General features: G+C 50.6%; 2 protein-coding genes across 5 annotated transcripts; one reads left to right on the top strand and one right to left on the bottom strand.

The window, feature by feature from the left end:
* Positions 1-1,370: 1,370 nt before the first annotated feature.
* On the top strand, positions 1,371-10,245 carry mob4 (MOB family member 4, phocein). Its single transcript, XM_063037056.1, has 8 exons — positions 1,371-1,481; positions 2,547-2,609; positions 4,764-4,864; positions 5,651-5,693; positions 6,015-6,101; positions 7,559-7,638; positions 8,154-8,265; positions 9,507-10,245. Exons 1-8 carry the CDS (start codon positions 1,431-1,433, stop codon positions 9,636-9,638), a joined length of 669 nt encoding a protein of 222 aa, XP_062893126.1. The 5' UTR covers positions 1,371-1,430; the 3' UTR covers positions 9,639-10,245.
* Positions 9,632-15,669, bottom strand: cnpy2 (canopy FGF signaling regulator 2). 4 transcript variants are annotated; one of them, XM_063037060.1, is made up of 6 exons: positions 15,597-15,669; positions 14,826-14,930; positions 14,422-14,537; positions 13,989-14,186; positions 13,340-13,436; positions 9,632-11,519 (listed from the first exon to the last, which is right to left on the bottom strand). In XM_063037060.1, the coding sequence occupies exons 2-6, from the start codon at positions 14,911-14,913 to the stop codon at positions 11,476-11,478; spliced, it is 543 nt and encodes a 180-aa protein (XP_062893130.1). In that variant the 5' UTR covers positions 14,914-14,930; positions 15,597-15,669; the 3' UTR covers positions 9,632-11,475. The 4 variants fall into 4 exon arrangements, with proteins under 4 accessions (XP_062893130.1, XP_062893131.1, XP_062893129.1 ...); XM_063037061.1 differs by lacking the exon at positions 15,597-15,669 and adding an exon at positions 15,427-15,475; XM_063037059.1 differs by lacking the exon at positions 15,597-15,669 and adding an exon at positions 15,337-15,453.
* Between the last annotated feature and the right edge of the window lie 775 nt (positions 15,670-16,444).

The raw sequence follows: 16,444 nt of genomic DNA, 5'->3' as shown, positions 1-16,444 counted from the left end.
GTGCTGGGCCCGCAGCTGTTTACCACTTACATTGATGATTTGGAAGAGGGGACTGAGTGTAGCGTAGCAAAATTTGCTGATGACACTAAACTGAGTGAAAAAGCAAATTGTACAGAAGACGTGGAGAGTCTGCAGAGGGATATAGATAGGTTAAGTGAATGGGCCAAGGTCTGGCAGATGGAATACAACGTTGGTAAATGTGAGATCATCCACTTTGGAAGGAATAATAGAAGAGCAGATTATTATTTAAATGATGAAAGATTGCAGCATGCTGTTGTGCAGAGGGACTTGGGAGTGCTTATGCATGAATCGCAAAAGATTGGCTTGCAGGTGCAACAGGTTATTAAGAAGGCAAACAGAATGTTGGCCTTCATTGCTGGAGGGATTGAATTCAAGAGCAGGGAGGTCATGCTGCAACTGTACAGGGTACTGGTGAGGCCACACCTGGAGTACTGTGTGCAGTTCTGGTCTCCATACTTGAGGAAGGGTATACTGGCTTTGGAGGCAGTGCAGAGGAGGTTCACCAGGTTGATTCCAGAGATGAAGGGGTTAACCTATGAGGAGAGATTGAGTCACCTGGGACTATACTCTCTGGAATTCAGAAGAATGAGAGGGGATCTTATAGAAATATACAAATTCTGAAAGGGATAGATATGATAGAAGTAGGAAAGTTGTTTCCATTGGTAGGTGAAACTAGAACTAGGGGACATTGCCTCAAGATTCAGGGGAAAAGATTTAGGACGGAGATGAGGAGAAACTATTTTTCCCAGAGAGTGGTGAATCCGTGGAATTCTCTGCCCAGGGAAGCAGTTGAGGCTTCTTCACTAAATATATTTAAGATACAGTTAGATAGGTTTTTACATAGTAGGGGAATTAAGGGTTATGGGGGAAAGGCAGGTAGATGGAGCTGAGTTTATGGACAGATCAGCCATGATCTTATTGAATGGTGGGGCAGGCTCGATGGGCTGGATGGCCGACTCCTGCTCCTATTTCTTATGTTCTCACCACCCAGGCCATGTTCATTTCTCACTGCTGCCGTCAGGTAGGAGGTACCAGAGCCTCAGGACTTGCACCACCAGGTTCAAGAACAGTTACTATCCCTCGACCATCAGGCTCTTGAACAAAAGGGGATAACTTCACTCATTTAAGGTGAGGAAGAGCTGGAGGGGAGATGAGAATGAAGTGGAACAATGGTAAGGATCAGCTGGAGGGAGAGGTGAACGTGAGGTGGAGGGGAATTAAATTGCTACTCTACCCGCGATCCGTGCGCTAACTAACGCTTGGGGGCGCAAAGGCGCACCTTTCTTCGCTGCCAGTGCACTTCCCTTTAGGAGTACAGAACGATTTAATTTGTGTCGGCACCGCCGCCGGGAAGGAAGGAGGCGCCTTTAATTACATCCGGGTTCAGGGGAAGCTGGGTGTCGCTCGGGATGGCGGCCACCGTCTTGCTGAGGAGAAACAGGCCAGGCACTAAAGCCCAGGTGAGGAGCTGGGGGACAGTCGGAGGTGCTAAGCGGCAAGTGATCCCCGCCCAGGATCTGAGGGGGGAGGGAGAGGGAGAAAGAAACCCAATGTGAGGAGTCCGAGGGTATCCGCCCTAATTCAGGGGCACGGGGCCCCGGTTCCGTGCTGATTGGTTGGGTCGCCACAGGATGTTCCCACCCTCCGCTCGCCATTTGCGGGTTTAGAGATGGCGCCCTACCGATTGGATGTGAGGACCGTCCATCACACACCCGGCCCCTTCCCTTCGTCTCTCCATTAATCTTCCTCATCACCCTCTTCACCATCATCATCTCCCCTCTTCTCTAATCGCTCCCACATCTCTGAACCCCTTATCGCTCCCGTCACCATCACCCCTTCTCAACCCCATCACGTCAGTCCCTCCATCCCCCATCACCTTCCCTCTTTCAGTCCCACCCTTACAAATTCCCATCCCACCTTCACCCCCTCTAATTACACCTGTCACCGTCATCCCTCCTCAACTTCACCACATTTGCTCCTCCAACCCCCACCCCCTTGTTGCCATTGCCCCTCATCATCCTATTTACCCGCATGACCATCACCTTCTTCACCCCATTCACTATTTTCCTACTCCATCACCACACCCCTGATCTCATCCACATCATCCCTACACCCTCACTCACTTGACCCCTCCAGTAACTTCCCCATGCCCTCATTACACTACCCCAGTTATGCTGTCTTGCTTGCAGTCCCTTTCCTTGTTTAGTATTCCCAACCTCTCTAGTTGGAGCTCCCTGCCCCCACATCCTCCTTCACACCTTTTTTGCTCTCCATTAATCCCTCTGCTTCCTCCCCCTGTGGGTTCATGCCAACATAGCATTCCCACAGCATTACTAACCCTAACTCATACGTCATACATCTTTGGAATGTGGGAGGAAACCCACGCAGTCACAAACTTCTTACAGACAGTGGCAGAATTGAACCCTAGTAGTTGGCACTGTAAAGCATTATACTGGCTTCTATGCTACCGATTGATCACTGGGCCAGCCTCCTCACCTACAGTTTTGCTTCACTCCATCCTCTAGGACTTCTACAACTGGCCTAATGAGTCATTGGATGAGATGGACAGCACCCTGGCTGTGCAGCAGGTGAGTACGTCCAGAGTCGCCCTGCACTCTGTTCAAGGTTCCTGAGCATTGGAACACCAGTGACCAGTGTGTGAAAACCGCAGCGTGGAAGTGGTGTTCCGACTGCATTGCTAAACCTAAAGCTCTTATTTAAATTACACCTGTGATCAGGCCTCCACAACCCTTGAGGGCAGAGAATTCCAGCGATTTCCCCCACTGTCTGTAGCAGAAGTCCTTACATACCTCAGTGTTAAATGACCCCTCACTAATCTTGTGACTGCATGACCAGATTCTGCTCTAGCTCCATGTACATGTTTGCAGATGATACCACTGTAGTGTGCCACATATCAAATAAGGATGCATTGGAGTACAGGAAGGAGATAGCCTAGTGGCGTGGTGTTCTGACATCAACCTTTCCCTCAGTATTAGTTAAACAAAAGAGTTGGTCAATAGCCTGTCCTGACCCTCTACTTCCTTAGAAGGCTAAAAAAATTCAGCATTTCCCACCAACCCTTACCAATTTTTATCGATGCGCCATAGAAAGCATCCTGTCTGGATTACAGCTTGGTACAGCAACTGCTCTGCCTGTGACCACAAGAAACTGCAGAGAGTTGTGGACACAGCTCAGCACATCACAGAAACCAGTCTCCCCTCCATGGACTCTGTCTACACTTCCCACTGCCTCAGTAAAGCTGCCAACGTCACCAAAGACCCCACCCACACCGGACATTCTCTTTTCTTCACCCCTCTCCCATCGGACAGAAGATACAAAATCCTGAAAGCACGCACCACCAGGTTGAAGGACAGTTTCTACTCCACTGTTAGTAGGACGTTAAACTGTTCTCTAAGATGGCCTTTTGACCTCTACATTCTGCATTCTGTCATTGTTTTACCTTGTTCTACCTCAACACACTGTGTAATGATTTGATCTGTATGAACAGTATGGAAGACAAGCTTTTCACTGTATCACAGTACATGCGACAAGAATAAACCTGTTCCAGTGACCTTCACACTTGACTTCACAATCTACCTCATTGTGACCTTACACCTTATTGTCTGCCTGTACTGCACTTTCTCTGTAACACTTTATTCTGCATTCGGTTATTCCTTTTCACTTGTACTACGTCAGTGTACTTGTGTCTTGAAATTATCTGTATGGATATCACGCAGAACAAGTTGTATATTTCATCTTGGTATGTACAAGTGACAATAATAAACCAAATTACGAATTCGGATCCCGAGTGGACATTACAGGGTAGAAATGGAGATGTTACCACCAGCAGGAGAGTTGAAGAAAGTGAAATTGGTTTATTATTGTCACATGTACCAAGAGTGAAATGCTTGTCTTTCACTCCTGGTCCAGTGAGTTCCTCCTGATTCTCCCGTGTTGCTTCGTGTTCTAGCATCTGCCATCTACGGTGCCTCCGATTGGGTACTGTTCATACAGATCAGATCATTACACAGAAGCATTGAGGTAAAACTATAACAATAAAGAATAAAGTGAAACTGGTCATACAAGAGGTCCATCTAAGAGCCTTATAACCGTGGGATAGAATCTGTCTTTGAGCCTAGTGGTACGTGTTTCTCCTGATGGGAGGTAGAAGAGAGAATGTCTGGGGTGGGTGGGCTGTTTGATTATCCTGGCAGCTTTACTGAGGCAACAAGAAGCACAGACAGAGTCCATGGAGGGGAGGCTGGTTCCTGTGATGTTTTGAGCTCTATCTGTAACTCTCTGCAGTTTCTTGCAGTCATGGGCAGAGCAGTTGCTGTACCAAGCTGTGGTGCATCTTTATAAAATGCTTCCTATGGTGCATTGATAAAAATTTGTAGAAGTTAAAGGGGATATGCCAAGGTAGGTGTATGGGGTTGAATGGGATCCAGGATCAGCCATGATGAAATGGTGGAGTGGACTTGATGGGCTGGATGGCCAAATTCAGTTCCTATGTCTTAGGATACATCCACTTTATCGAGGCCTTTCAACATTCGGCAGGTTTCAATGAGAACAACCCCCCACCACGTAATATTTCTGAATTCCAGAGTAAAAACCCAGAGCTCCTGATATGATAAGCCTTTCAATCCCAGAATCAACCCCCTTCTCTCTCTCTCTCTTCCTGCCCTCCCCTCACCCATCACTCCCCCCACTCTCCACCCCCCCCTTTCCCCCTCCACGCATAGTACATCCAGCAGAGCATCCGCGATGACGCATCGGACATCGAGAAGATCCTGGAACCACCGGAGGGGCAGGATGAGGGCGTCTGGAAATATGAGCATCTCCGGTGAGGGTCTTGCTGGGATCATAGTGGCCCAAGGCAGAGTCGGGGTTGGGGAAGGGTGTAGGGGTAGTGAAGTGGATGTAGTCTGACCCACCACTTCCATTGGTGTGTGCCCACAGACATCTAAATTAAAATCTCATCCATTTATAGCAATACAAGGAACTAAGTAGGTAAGGCAACATCAGCAATGGACTCTTCAGCATTGAAGGGCCAATTCATGTGAGTGAAGGGTCTTGTCCACAAACATCTGCTGTTCAATTCTGACCCCTGGTCCAGTGAGTTCCTCCTGATTCTGCTGTGTTGCTTCGTGTTCCAGCATCTGCCATCTACGGTGCCTCCGATTGTTAACACTGAGCACCAATGGGAGTGTGCTGGCCATTTGAGCGACTGAGTTCCACTCCCCTGTGCCCTGCTCTTTCTGTCCCACCTGTACTTCACCCTTTCCCTGTCCCTCACTCTCATCTAGACTCTCACACTCGCCCAGCCCTTCAGCCATGCTCTCACCCAGTCCTCAGTGGGGAGGGAAATAAATCTGGTTGGTGTGCATGCAGCTGAATGACCACTGATGACAGAGGCAGAAATAGTGGAGGAGGGATGTGAGAGCTCTAGAGGGTCACAGAAATAGGATGGTGCTGAGTCAGTATTTCCAGACAGTTGATGAGAATTTTAAAATGGGTGCTAAACGTAAAGGATGCCAAGAACGGGATAGTGATGATGTGTTCACATTGGAAGGTTATGTTCAAGTGTTTGCCTCAACCTAATAAACAATGAACTTGGGTTTTATTTCAGGCAGTTTTGCTTGGAACTGAACGACTTGGCTGTGAAACTACAAGTAAGTTAACTCCTCAGCAAGGTTCAAGGATGATGAGCTCCCCTAAGACAGAGCATCGACTACTTTTTAACTTTATCTGCAGGGCTGTGCGTCTCATGTTCACTCCCCCTTCTCCCCCCTCTGTGTGCATGTGCGTCTTTGTCATGCTCACTCTGTCTGTGTGTCTCTGTCCTGTCTGCGCTCCATGTCACGTGTTTCTTTGACTCTTGTCTCCTGCCAGCATGTCCCAGTAACATGTCCTGTTTCTCTCTCTCTCTTTCTCTGTCCCTCACTCAAATGTGTCCCGGTGATGTGACCTGTCTTTCTGTGTCCTCTCTGTAGAGCGAGTGCCATTCTGACACCTGCACCCAGATGACGGCGACAGAGCAGTGGATCTTCCTGTGTGCCGCACACAAGACCCCGAAGGAGGTGGGCAGGCCTGTTGCCACCGGGGGATGGGTGGGAGAAGTGTTCTGCTGAGACGAGTGTTCCCTGGCGGGTGAAGCAGCCACAGGTCTCTGGTTGACCCACTCCCTCACTGATTGAACGGTAGCCCAACCACTCCTCCACCCCCCCACCGCCCACCAACTTTCCTCCTGCCCTGACCGAGCTCTCCTGCAGAGGCACCTCCTGAAATCCACAGTCCCATCCCTGAAGGAACAGGAGACTGGGTCATGAAACTGGGGCCCGATAGGCTGAAATGGCCTCCTTCATGATGTAAGGAAATATGGTGATTTAAAAGGGGGCCAGGGAATGTGGATACTTGATGATCACAAGGTCTCAATGGGCCAAAGGGCCTGTTGCATAACTCCAGTCAGAGCACCTGCGCTGGAGCACCAACTCCAGTTCCAGTGATGCCAGGATGTAGGAACATTGCGGTTACAGGGAGAGATGGGAGAGACTTGAGCGGGGGTGGATTTCCCCGGTGCAGTAACCTGAAGCTGTTGATATGGGGAGATGGGGAGGCGATAGGAACTGTCACTCAGTTCCTTTATCCTGTCCCACCATTCGGTACCCCAGGCCTTATCCACCCTTTTGTTCCCAACAGCCCATAATCTCCTCCCAGCCATCTTTTAAACATTTATCTCCCATCTCTTTACATCCCCCCTCAGTGATCGGGCCTCCACTCTCTCTGGGGAGGAGCAGACAATTTCCTCCCTCTGAGAGTAGTTCCCACAGTGTCAGTGTTAAATGCCCGTCCCCAACCCTGTAACTGTCTACTCGTTTAAGACTCTCCCACATCTCACATCACCTCCCCTTGGGGTCCAAGTGTTGGAATAAAGTACTCCCTCGTTCCTTTACACTCCACAGGAATACAGACCCGAGCTGTCCACCCCCTTCTGATGGGACAACCTTCTGGTCCCAGGAATTAGCCCAATATATCTTCTTAGGACTGCCTCCAGTGACAGTGTGTCCTTAATTCAGAGGACCCAAACTATACACCCTACTGCAGCTGTGGCTTTACCCAAAACTCCATATTTCTGAACTTCCAACATACCTTCCCAACCAGGAACTGGCTGCCTAAAAGTAATTTGTGCACAAGAACTTTATTGCCATCAACCCCTCTCTCCCCCTCACTTTCACCCACTGTTCTCCCTTTCCCCACCATTCCCTTCCACTTCACCATGCTCTCCCTCCCTCAACCACATTGCTCAGCCTCTCCCCTCCCACTGCTCTCCCTTTCCCTTCATCGCTCTCTCCCTCTCCTCTCCCCTTCCCCATCCCCCTTCAGTGCTCTGTCCCTCCTTCTCCCCTCCTTCCCCTTTTCACCACCCTCTCCACTTCCCTCCATCCCTCTTCACTGTGGTCTCCCCCCAACATCTTCTCCCTCACTCTCTACCCTGCCACTTTCCCTCCCCTCCACTTACTGTGATCTCTGCTTTCAGTGCCCTGCTATTGACTACACGAGACACACTCTGGATGGAGCTGCCTGCTTGCTCAACAGTAACAAGTACTTTCCCAGCAGGTAGGTACCTGGCTCTGCGGACTCTCACCTGCTCCAGTCGGCCAGGGGAGGTCCCCCCACTTCATCCACGGGGAGACCCTTTTCATCAATGAACCAGATCAGTGTCCCTGACCCCAGCATTGAGGATCAGGTGACAAGGGTCATGCACCCTAACCTTTGAACCCCTGACCTATAAAACCCCAGCTCCACATCCCTGATCCTTGCATACTCTCCCCATGGAGAGCCCATCGTACCTGGGAGTTCTGTGTGTGTGTTTATAGATCTCTCTTACACACCCCCACCTTGTGTGTGCATTTGGTCCCCAACTCACTACCCATACAGTCCCCACACTCCATCCCCCCCCTCCCTGTGTGTCTGGTGGCTGTGGTCCTGTCCTACCTACCCGTCTCTGAGCCCCACACTCCCACCCAATCCATCTTTCCCTCCTATAATCCACACTCTACTTGTCCCCGGCTCCCCCCTGCCACCCAGTGATCTGCCCTGGAACGCTGACAGTACTGTCCTCGGCCCCATAGAGTCAGCATTAAGGAATCCTCCGTGGCCAAGCTGGGCTCCGTCTGTCGCAGGATTTACCGCATCTTCTCCCACGCCTACTTCCACCACCGCCAGATCTTCGACGATTACGAGGTGAGTCATCACACTGTTGGCGGGAAAGAGGATGGGAACAGGAGATGAAGTCCCCATATCCTCTGACCTGCTCCATTTTTGTTTAGATGATGGGGAATGTCTTTATCTTTAGTGTGTCTGGTTTGACCGGCATTTATTGTCCCTCCCTACGGGTCCCTCAGGAAAGCCAGGAAGGGGGTCATATGGTAAGGGTGCTCCCATAGCGCTGTCGAAGAGGGATTTCCCAGGATATAAACAGGCAAGACAGTCAATTTATTTCAATCTGATGGTGTAGGAAGGGGCAACGTCCATAAGACATAGATCTCCCCTTATCCATTCCCCACTCTGTGTGTGTTTACAGATCTCCCTTACACACCCCCACCTTGTAAGTGTGTTCACTCCACAACTGAGATGTTTCTCTGCTGTAGCGTACTACAGACCCTTCAACCCATCTAGTACATGCCAAACTGTTATTCTGCCTCATCCCATCAATAGAGGACCAGAATTAGGTCATTTGACCCATCGAGTGCTTCACCATTCAATCATGGCTGATGCATTATCCCTCTGAACCCCATTCTTCTCTCTTCTCCCTGTAGCCTTTGCTGCCATGACTAATCAAGAACCTATCAACCTCTGCTTTAAATATACCCAATGATATGGCCTCCACACCCATCTGTGGCAATGAATTCCACAGAACCTCCAGAGTATAGTGTTTCTCTTCCAAGTTGGGGAGAGGTGGGGAGGTTTGGAAGGGGCTGTTGGAATAGGTGGGGCAAGTGACCGCAGTGGGTTCTGTAGATGATGGTGAAGGGAGGGAGTACTTGTGGTGGGGGGAGAGAGTTGTGTTGTAGACGGTACACACTGCAGTGGAGGGAAGGGGTTTTGAGGAAGCAGCTAAAGAAACTGTGTTGTGCATAGAAGGATGAGAAGAGATCTATAAGACATCAGGCCCTGAGGAGTAGGTAACAAGGTGGAGCTATCTCCACCAGTAGGTTAAAGTCAAAGGGAACAGAGTTACTGGTGCAGGACGGTGGTGCTGAGCGCACGAATGGGGCTAGGTGTAAGAGGCCGAGTGGGCTACCCCTATTCTTTCCAGTGTGGGGATGTCAAATCATGCCCTGTTCCTCCCTCACACTGCCTAGGGCTAATGTGATCAGCTGGTGGTGCTGTGGGGAGTAGGTTCTAGCGGTGGTACTATGGCTGGGTGGGGTTTGTACTGCCTGATGTCTCTAATTACCATCCCTCCTACATCCCCACTACAGAATGAGACCTTCCTGTGTCACCGATTCACCAAGTTTGTGATCAAGTACAACCTGATGTCCAAGGACAACCTCATTGTTCCCATCCTGGAAGAGGAGGTGCAGAACACCACAGCTGGAGAGAGTGAGGCCTAAGTCCAGGGCAATCCCACCAGCACATCTACCCTCTTCTCTCCCCCCCCCCCCATCTGCTAACCACCGTGAGGCCCCTGTTCACCCATGGGGAGACCCTTTTTCATCTCACCCAAATCTGTGTTGTCCCCTTTCAATAGCACAGACCCATTATCCCATTTTTTTGCCTAGATCAATGAACATTGAAGCAGAATTAGACTCCCCTCTCCATTCCACAGGGACCCCGACTCCCTCCTTGCAGCCTCATTGTCTCCAGAGAATGATGTTCGAGAAAAAACTCATCAGGTCAGGCAGCGTCTGTGGGCAGAGGACTGATGTCCTCAGACCGGATTCTCTCACTGCAGATGCTGATTGAACGACTGCCACTGTTCTTATCCAATCGTGTTAACATGAGGATTAACGTGCCAACCCGCACTCTGACACAGAGCTGAGATGGTAATCAGTGTAAACCCCTCCCCTCTCAGCTGATTCACTCCCTCCCTAATTAATGACCATTTTACCAGTGCTAGCCTCGCCTAGTACCTGACGTGTTCAGTTATTTATGTAAAGTTATCATTGCTCTGTTCTTTGTCTTCTCGATGTTTTAAAAAAAAACAACAAACTGTATTAACTCCTCTGGTCAGTGTTGCTGCTTTGCCATTTGTGGATCATGTGATGGGACGGTGTGGAGGGAGATTCACTCTGTGTCTGACCCTGTGACTGTGTGATGGGACAGTAAGGAGGGAGATTCACTGTGTGTCTGACCCTGGGAGTGTGTGATGGGATAGTGTGGAGGGAGATTCACTCTGTGTCTGACCCTGGGAGTGTGTGATGGGATGGTGTGGAGGGAGATTCACTCTGTGTCTGACCCTGGGAGTGTGTGATGGGACAGTGTGGAGGGAGATTCACTCCGTGTCTGACCCTGGGAGTGTGTGATGGGATAGTGTGGAGGGAGATTCACTCTGTGTCTGACCCTGGGGGTGTGTGATAGGACGGTGTGGAGGGAGATTCACTCTGTGTCTGACCCTGGGAGTGTGTGATGGGACAGTGAGGAGGGAGCTTCACTCTGTGTCTGACCCTGGGAGTGTGTGATGGGATGGTGTGGACGGAGATTCGCTCTGTGTCTGACCCTGGGGGTGTGTGATGGGACAGTGTGCAGGGAGATTCACTCTGTGTCTGATCCTGTGAGTGTGTGATGGGACAGTGTGGAGTGAGATTCACTGTCTGTCTGACCCCGGGAGTCGGTGTTGGGACAGTGAGGAGGGAGATTCATTCTCAGTCTGACCCTGGGAGTGTGTGATGGGACAGTGTGCAGGGAGCTTCACTCTGTGTCTGACCCTGGGAGTGTGTAATGGGACGGTGCGGAGGGAGATTCACTCTGTGTCTGACCCTGGCAGTGTGTGATGGGATGGTGTGGATGGAGATTCACTCTGTGTCTGACCCCAAGAAGAAACTTTAAATGGGTGAGGGATTGAAGGCTTATTTATCCAGATGGAATTTGTAGGGCAGTGTGGTGGGTGTTAAACCGCAGGGCGCAGGGGGGTGTTGGGAAGCAGACAGAAGGCTCGGCCAGGTAGTGATGGAAATAGACAGCCAGCTGTTTATTGTTCCTGAGTGTCCTTTATTTTAGTAAACTGTTCCTAGAGTAAGACGCTGCCTTGGCTGGTCCTCAGCGAAGGAGGGCTCATGCCGGCCAAGTGTGGGGGTCACTCTGAGTGGGTAGACCAACGTTCCACTGTCTCCGACGCTCCACAACTGGCTGGTCTTCCTCTGCAGTACCAGCCCTGTGGCAGACTGCTGTTCCCCAGGCTGGAACACCCTCCCCTACTCCCTGCGGGAAGTTGATGGAGAGAATCTGTTCTCAGAGCTCATCATGGTGGATGTGGAGTGCATGGTCACAAAGATCTGTGGAAAATCAATGCAAACAGTGAAATATGTCATTGTGTCAACGACCAACACAGTCCGAGCATGTGCTGAGGGCAGCCTACAACTGTCTTCATGCTTCCAGCATCTACATAGCGTGTTCACAACTTACTAACCCTAACTGTTCATCTTTGGAATTTGGGAGGAAACTGAAGCACGTGGAGGAAACCCACACAGTCACAGGGAGAACGTACAAACTCCTTACAAACAGCAGAGGGAATTGAATGATGATCTATCAATTGTTCACTCTGTAAAGCATTGCACTACCATGCTGCCCCGGACAAGGTACCCATCAGTAAATTTGCACAGATCATTGTTTGTGCTGAGATCACTCAGAGGGGTGTTGTGTCATCCGCAAAAGGGTCACAGAAGGATAAGGGTCGATGCTGGGGACTCGAGTCGGTGGTCACTATGCTAACCTTCATTCAGGTGCAATGTTACAATCATGGCCCAGCATTAGGACTGGTCTTTCAGATGAGCTGTTAAATTGACAACCTGTCTGCCCTCTCAATGGCCACAATGCATCCCACAGCTGTGACTTCCGGAAGTGACCGGCTCCACCTGGTGTTTATCTTCCCCCTTGAACACATTGGCAGCACAGCTGGTGAAGCTGCTGGTTCACAGCTCCAGTGACCCAGGATCAATCTCAGCCTCTGGCACTGCCTGTGCATGGAGTCTGCACGTTCCCAGGTGTTTCCCACAGATGCTCAAGACTGGTTAAGAAGGCCTATGAGGTGTTGGCCTTCATTAGTTTGGGGGGAGAGGGGGTGTTGGGTTCAAGAGCTGTGAGGTAATGTTGCAGCTCTGCAAAACTCTGGTTAGACCACACTTAAAGAGTATTGTGTTCAGTTCTGGTCCAACACATACTTAAAAATCAGGTTTATTATTACTGACAATAGGTCATGGAATCTGTTTAGTGGTGTCATCCATAAACTTTCTAACCCTGAGCCTAATGGATTGATTGGGTTGCTGTAGGGCAAACCAGTTATGATCTACCTGCCTTGTTGGTTGCACATTCTGTTCTGGTTTTCTAACGTGGGAGGGAGGAGGAGGGTAGGTGCAAAGACCCAGGTTCAGGGAGGGAGGAGAAGAAGAGGGATGGAGAAACACTGAATGAGAGAGGCAGAATCACGTTTGTTATCACTGATATACACTCAGTAGCCACTTTATTAGATACAGGAGTGGAACCCGGTGTGGCCTTTTGCTGTTGTAGCCTGTCAACTTCAAGGTTCAATGTATTGCATGTTCAGACATGCTCTTCTGCACACCACTGTTGTAATGCATAGTTATTTGAGTTACTGTCAGTTTGAACCGGTCTGGCCATTCTCCTCCAACCTCTCATAAACGAGGCATTTTCACCCACAGAGCTGCCGCTTACTGGATGCTTTTTATATGTCTCACCATCCTCTGTAAACACCAAAGACTGTTGTGCATGAAAATCCCAGGAGATCAGCAGTTTCCAAGATACTCAAACCACCCTGTCTGGCAAGTCACTTAGATCACATTTCTTCCCCATTCTGATGTTTGGTCTGAACAACTGAACCTCTTGACCAGGTCTGCATGTGTTTATGCATTGAGTTGCTGCCACATGATTGGCTGATTAGATATTTGTATTAAAGAGCTGGTGTACAGATGTATGTAATAAAGTGGCCACTGAATGCATATTCTGAAATTTGTTTTGTGGCAGCAATACAGAGCAAGACAAAATTACTACAAATTATAAGAATGTGTAAGAAGGCGGCAAAATAGTGTTCATGGACTGTTGGTAATCTGATGGAGGAGGAGTGAGCTGAGGGACTCACCTGTCCGTTTACTGCACAGTCGGTCCTTCACGTTGTTAGACTCACGGGAGAAGAACTCAATGAACTCATCCTCATATTCTTCAACAAGTTTCTCACACTGCAAGAGGAAGGGACAGGGTAAGGGCGAGGGTGGGAGATGAGCATTCTGTGGGCTGGGTACCATTACACACCTTGCCAGAGTGATGCTCCCCTCCCCTGCCAAACTGCCAGCAAATGAACCTGTTGTACCATAAGATGGACTCCAGACCTCACAACCTATTTTGTTAAGGTATACATAACCGTTACATTTTATTCTGCATTGTTACCTTGTTCTACTGTGTAATGATCTGATCTGTATGAACAGTATGCAAGACAAGATTTTCACTAGTACAGGTGACGATAATAACTCTCCCTCCCCCGCAAACCTTTCCTTCCTCCCCTACCACCTTAAATTACGTACCCTCCCTTCCATCCTCCCCCACCCTTTTTCCCTTTACTTGCTCCCTCATCTCTAACACCCCCACCCACACAGCTCAACTTCCCCGCTCACCCTCCGCTCCCTCCCCTCACTTCTCTGCCCCCTTTGCTAAACCCTGCCCCACACTGCCAGATAACAACTGCTCCGTCCACTCACAACCATTCTCTCCCCCCCCCCATCCCTGTCACCCACCGCCTGCTTTAAACTGGAGGTGACGTGCTGGGTGGTGCGAGTGTCGGGGGCCGGGACCCTGTGCCCTTCCCGGGTCACTACCCGGTGGTAGGTCTGCCGCAGGGTGCCAGGGTCCGTCCGTTCACCATACTCGAGCATCCGTTCGCACACCCTCGCTAGAAGCTCCAACAGGAACTCCTCGGAATGCCTGTATGGGACCTGAAGTGGGAAAAGAGCGAGGAGTCAGGGAAAGGACAGAGGCAGATAGAGGGGGAAGCGAGAAAGAAGTCAGTGAGATTCTTCTATATCCTCCGCACACCGACACACCATCACCACCCCAAAACAATCCCCATCGGTGGGAAAGGGGTGGAGATGGAGCGGAGGGAGGGTTGGGGGAGGTTGTAGGGGAAGTGGGGCATGCAGCGCTGTGAGCAAACGCCCCGTCCATACCTACCTGTGTGACCACGGGGCTGCCCTCGGGGTCCAGGCGGAATGTTCCGGTTTCCACCATCCTCTGCGGATTCACCCTGGAGATCTCCCACTCCATCTCGTCCACCAGCGCCCTGCAGACTGCAGAGAGGTTTGGAGAGTCGGAAATGGGTTGTGTTTGGTCACCCAGGGTCTATGTTTCTCCCACCCACACCCTGGGCTGCAGCACCTCAGATCAAAAGTAGGGTAAGAGCCTTCACACCTTCGGGGTAAGAATGGTTGTCTCTCCCCCGCCCCACACACCCTCCCCCCACAACCCTCTCCGCCCAAACCCCTCCCTCCCCCTCTCCCTACCATCCTCGTCTCTACTCCTTTCAATTCTCTACTATCCCTCTCTTCCACCCCCTTGTTGGGAGTGGAGTCGCTCACCTCCACAATACAGGTCGGCCGATCTCCTGGCCAAGCCGGGCCCCCAGAGGGAGCCGAAGACCAGGATCAGGTAGACGGAGATCGGCATCACGTCCAGTCCGGGCCCTGCACCGGGAAGACAGGACAGGCCGTTACAACGACGCTCCATTCCCTCCTACAGCGGGTGGGAGTTCACAGGCGCGCTCTCGGTCCTTGAACTCCGTAACACCGAGAGATGGAGCTAACTTCACAAATCCCAGGGCTAACTTCACAAATAGCAACATCGCTTCACAGAAAACACTGAACCAATACTGAATGCTACTGCAGCACGGGAGTGCAACAAAGTAGCAAACTCTAACAGGCAAATATGATAGTGAGTGCAACAACACTGACTGCAATACAAAGTAACAATGTGCAATAGGCGAATGCAACTAACTCGATACCAAACTAACGGTAAGGAAACCCTGCAGAGGCTGGAGTAACTGCAACATCACCAGCAAACTACTCCGCGAAACAATCGTAAAAGACCAACCAAACCAAAGTTCAGGGGTGGTTTTTTTTTGCCCGGCTGTTTACGGACAGTTACACTTCCCAGCGGACCTCAATGGTAGGTGCGAGGTACCGGAGTTCCTGTCGGTTTCACGCTCGGTACATGCTACATGGCTCCCAGATGTTGGAAACATCCGCCTGCTCCCGGTGCAGACAGACCTGCGGTCCAGTGCGTTACTGCCCAGGAAACAAGGGTCGGTGGTTCCTTTTCTCCCTCCCCCCCGGTAAAATAGCAGCGAGTACCCCAGAGCTGTGGCGATGGCAGATTTGCAGTGGAAGAGATCTTCCCCTACTGATGCTTGCAACAGGCTGTTCGTTGGTCAGCCGTCTGAGGTAGGGTCCTCGTATCCAGGACCTCCCCTCCCTCCAACGTGGCATCTAGTTCTACGTGGGCAAGTGGTAGTTGCAGGGGGTAAATGAAGGTTCGGAAGATGCCCTCAACCCATTCGCTTCAGTGCTGTCCCCGCTCAGTGGAACGAAGCCATTTCAGCCCTCCTGTGTCGTCCGGCGTAACGCCAAATCTTGCAGTTCTTCCCCCTCCCTCCCGAGTAAACTTTGCGCAGAGTAAAACTTTTGTAAATTGGTAAATTACTTTATTATTGGGCATGTATCGAGGCACACCATCCATGCAGATCATTTCACCAAGGGGAGTGGATAACAACGCTGGTAGTTTGGGAAAAGACTAATTGTTTACAGTCGACGGGGCGGGATGGTGGGGAAAGGGAACGGCCGATTGATGCACAGCTGGTTCCCACAGACAGTAACAAAATCAACTATGGGCGGCAGTTGAGGCCATACAGACCGTATCGCCCGTGGGTGTCGCTGTTAGGCCAGCAGTGAGTTACACACAGGCTGTTCTGTTGGTGTTGGTGTCGCCGTCTATTGTCGGTATCGTTGTGTGTTACCTTTCTGGTTTGTTGGGACAGAGTTTCTGAGAATGGGAGTCGAAGGTGTGAGCCGGGAGTGTACCAGACGTTGAGCTGCACGTCTGCGCTATGTGTGGAACGTGATTTAGCGAATTCCACCGGCATCTTGCTGTGCTGAATCCGAGACACAGCCCCTCTCTCCTCTCCCTCAATTCACACTCAGAG

Source organism: Mobula hypostoma, chromosome X1 (assembly GCF_963921235.1).
Source record: "Mobula hypostoma chromosome X1, sMobHyp1.1, whole genome shotgun sequence".
NCBI lineage: Eukaryota > Metazoa > Chordata > Chondrichthyes > Myliobatiformes > Myliobatidae > Mobula > Mobula hypostoma.
This window is presented reverse-complemented; position numbering and strand designations above follow the sequence as displayed.